Source organism: Trypanosoma equiperdum (genome assembly GCF_001457755.1).
Source record: "Trypanosoma equiperdum strain OVI genome assembly, contig: ctg_1934, whole genome shotgun sequence".
Classification (NCBI taxonomy): Eukaryota; Euglenozoa; class Kinetoplastea; order Trypanosomatida; family Trypanosomatidae; genus Trypanosoma; species Trypanosoma equiperdum.
In genome coordinates this window covers 1-3,242 of record NW_027123987.1, presented here as the reverse complement: position 1 = coordinate 3,242, position 3,242 = coordinate 1, and the positions used below count along the sequence as shown (strand labels likewise).

The 3,242-nt window shown below is 40.8% G+C and overlaps 1 pseudogene across 1 annotated transcript; it reads left to right on the top strand.

Annotated features, from left to right (window-relative positions):
* The first annotated feature begins 1,308 nt into the window (after positions 1-1,308).
* TEOVI_000655700:pseudogene lies at positions 1,309-2,628 on the top strand (annotated as a pseudogene). The gene has a single exon. A coding segment is annotated over exon 1 (1,320 nt).
* The last annotated feature ends 614 nt before the right edge of the window (positions 2,629-3,242 follow it).

Here is a 3,242-nt window from a genome sequence, read left to right as displayed (position 1 = left end):
TTGAATACCTTATAAAATAATAAAAACATTAACAAATGGAGTAAGTTGCTCCACTAAGATGGTTTATTCAAGAATATCGGGCAACATACATAAGTAGGGTCAGAAAATTGTCATGACATAACTTTTAAGTACGCTCTCCCAGAGAATACAACTTATTATCGAGTGCGCATTTTCATTTTTATTTTTAGAAGTTCGTATCTCCCATGACTAGCGCTACACAATAGCTGTTTTATGCTTTTTCATGCATTCACATCACCTCTACATATATTGTTATAATAATAATAATAATAATGATAGTAGGATAATAATAGGAGAGTGTTGTGAGTGTGTATACTAATATTAGAAAAATGGTTGTGATGTAACCGAATGGAATACCAAAACAGAAGAACCAAAAACAATATGAAGGTTGCAAAAAGAGTAAGTTAGTGACTTGAATAGTGAGCGAACGATGTGGAAGAGCACGAGTAATATTATTTTAGAGTGAATGTAGAAAGATACAGAGAGAGGGGGGAAATGGAGATGGAGATGGAATATGTGCATTTTCAAACACAGATATGAGTACAGCTCTCATAAATAAAAAGAGGTTATGATATAGGGATAATCAGGGAAAGACGTGGTCCAGCGTATAGGGAAAATAGAGTCGCTACGTTATGCGCAGAAATAAACAGTAGGAGAAAATAAGGAAAGTAAATAAAAAACAAAAAAATCAGTGACGCAAGGTGCAGGAAGAAATGATACCGGAGGAGGTTGTGATCCATATTTTACACAAAATTAGATAGATGTTACTGCTAAGATAATTGCAAGTGTAGTTTTTTTCTGGTGGTGGATCAAATGTTATGAATTATATACTGGGCACAGCAGCTCATAAAGTGTATGTGGGAATTTTGGAAGAGCTAGTGATAAATAGGGCTAGCTTTCAGGGACAACGGGAATGGGTGGGTGAGTGATTGTGCTGTCATATAGATATGGTGATAACACAATAATGGCAAAATATTAATGTAATGGAGCTGGGCGATGTAATGTAGTAAAGTTCGAGCCCGTGTGTCTTTTCAACTAAGTAAAGGCTGACAAAACAGAACGAATCATGAAAGCAGCGGTCTTACTGCCAGTGCCGGAAAGCACCGGATGGCACCCCTTTAATATACCACTGTTTTGAATACATACGGCCAACCTCGGGGCACCCTACATACCTAACACAAAACACGATGCTATCTTCATTGAGTGAATAGGAAGAAGCAGTGACAAACTGTGAAAAAGACGACTGTAAGAAATAGGTAAGGAATTATTGCGTTGCTATTAGAATCAGCAATGACGAACGCCAAACGCGCCTTCATAAGCTTCAAAACACTGTTTCTTATAACCACAACCAACCTGTTCACAGCGGAAGCTAACACAGCTGCAGGCGACAATACAGCTCAGTACAAAGCGATCTGTATGCTAGTCAACTTAGCGACTAAGTGCACAAAAGGCGGCCAAGCAGCCAATACAAAAACCGACACAGCGCTAGTTGTGAGTGCGCTAAACATTAGTCTAGCGGGCAGTGACTTTCAACAAGCAATTGACACGGAGAAGGAATGGGCGACATTGCCACAGGCCAACAAAAATAAGTTAGGCGGCAGCGAAGAAGACTGGCAGTTCTGGAAAGAGTCAAAAAAACAGCTCAAACACCATCAAACCTGGATTAAAACATTCACCGCGCAACCTAAAACTGCGGCACAACGGCTGGCCACGGCAGAAATGGCAAAACGGGCAAAAAAGCTGTACGCCGAAGCAAACCAGGCCTCAGCCACTCCAGCGGCGTCCGCTGCGCAACTATGCAAGGAAGCGCTATACGGACAGGGCCAAACAACCTCTGACGGTCTGAAGGCGGGAGATGCAACGAGAGCGAACGTATGCAGCGAACAAGCTGGAGGCACAAACAACAAGGCAGGATCTGCGCTTTTCTGGGATGTGCTCTGCCTCTGCGGCGGCAGCAGCGCCCAGGCCAACACGAAACAGGCGTATGGCAAGGGGCTTTAAGCTAGCGAAACCAGTACAGACTGGAGACCGAACAGCAACGACAAAGCAGCAGGCGACCCTTTGATAGAGCACCGCGCCAAATTCGGAGGTGCCGGGCACCTCACCGATGTGACGCTGGAAGCGGCCTGGGCCGCGCTACAGACTCAAATCAAAACAGACAGTAGCACAAATGCCGGTAAAGCACTAGTGCTAGGTGCGGTTGACAGCGTCAGCGGCGGCGCGTTCGCAGGCTGCACCGGCAACAAGGGCACAAATGGAGGCCAATGTGTACAATATAAGCCAAAGCACTTTGCTAATGGCGAAACGACAATACCATGGCTAACAGCACTGCGACGCACCTTTGAAAAAGTAAAAAACGACGAAGATAATGCAAAAAAAGCACAGCAAGTCGAAAAAGAACTACAACTACTAAATGACACAGTCATAGCAATTCTTGTAGGAGAAAAAACAACTACAGCAGCGGTAACCTCAGTAGAGGAAAGTGCTTCAAAAAAACAGCAAGAAGAAGCCGAAAAAGAATGCAATAAGATAGACAAAGAGACAGAATGCACAGCAAACCCAAAATGCGCATGGGATGGCGAAGCAAAAGATCCCAAGAAAAAGTGCACCTTGAGTGAGGAAGCCAAACAAGCGGCAGCAAAAGAAGCGGCAGAAAAGCCAACAGGAGAGCCAACCTCCCAATGTACAGGACTAGATACGAAGGAGAAATGTGAAAAAGTCCAAGTAACTGCAGTTCCAGCAAAAAATCAGTTTGCGGTTGGATAGAAGAAAAATGAAAGCACTCCAGCTTTCTTTTAAATAAGAAAAAATTTCCGATAGCTGTTCCCTTTATATGTTTGATACTACTCTAGCATCCAAAGGATTTTTGATCAATTTTATGAAAATTATGAAAATCAGCTATTTTGGAAGAATTAACAAAATTTATTAAAATTTGATATATTTTAACACTTTTGCGAAACCCTTAAAATGTAAAAAATTTGAATATAATATAATCTAAAAAATATTAAATTTAAGTGTAGAAGTTACATATGGGTGTAAATTAGTATGGTAATAGGGTATAAGAATTAATGCTAATCTATTTTGGTTCATTTTTTAAATTCGTTTTATTTTATGCGTATTAGATAGGGTTATATTAGTGAGGGCTCTAATAGTAAGTATAATTGTAGAAGGCTGTGTAAGTGTGTATATTCTAATATAATAATAATAATAATAATAATAATAAT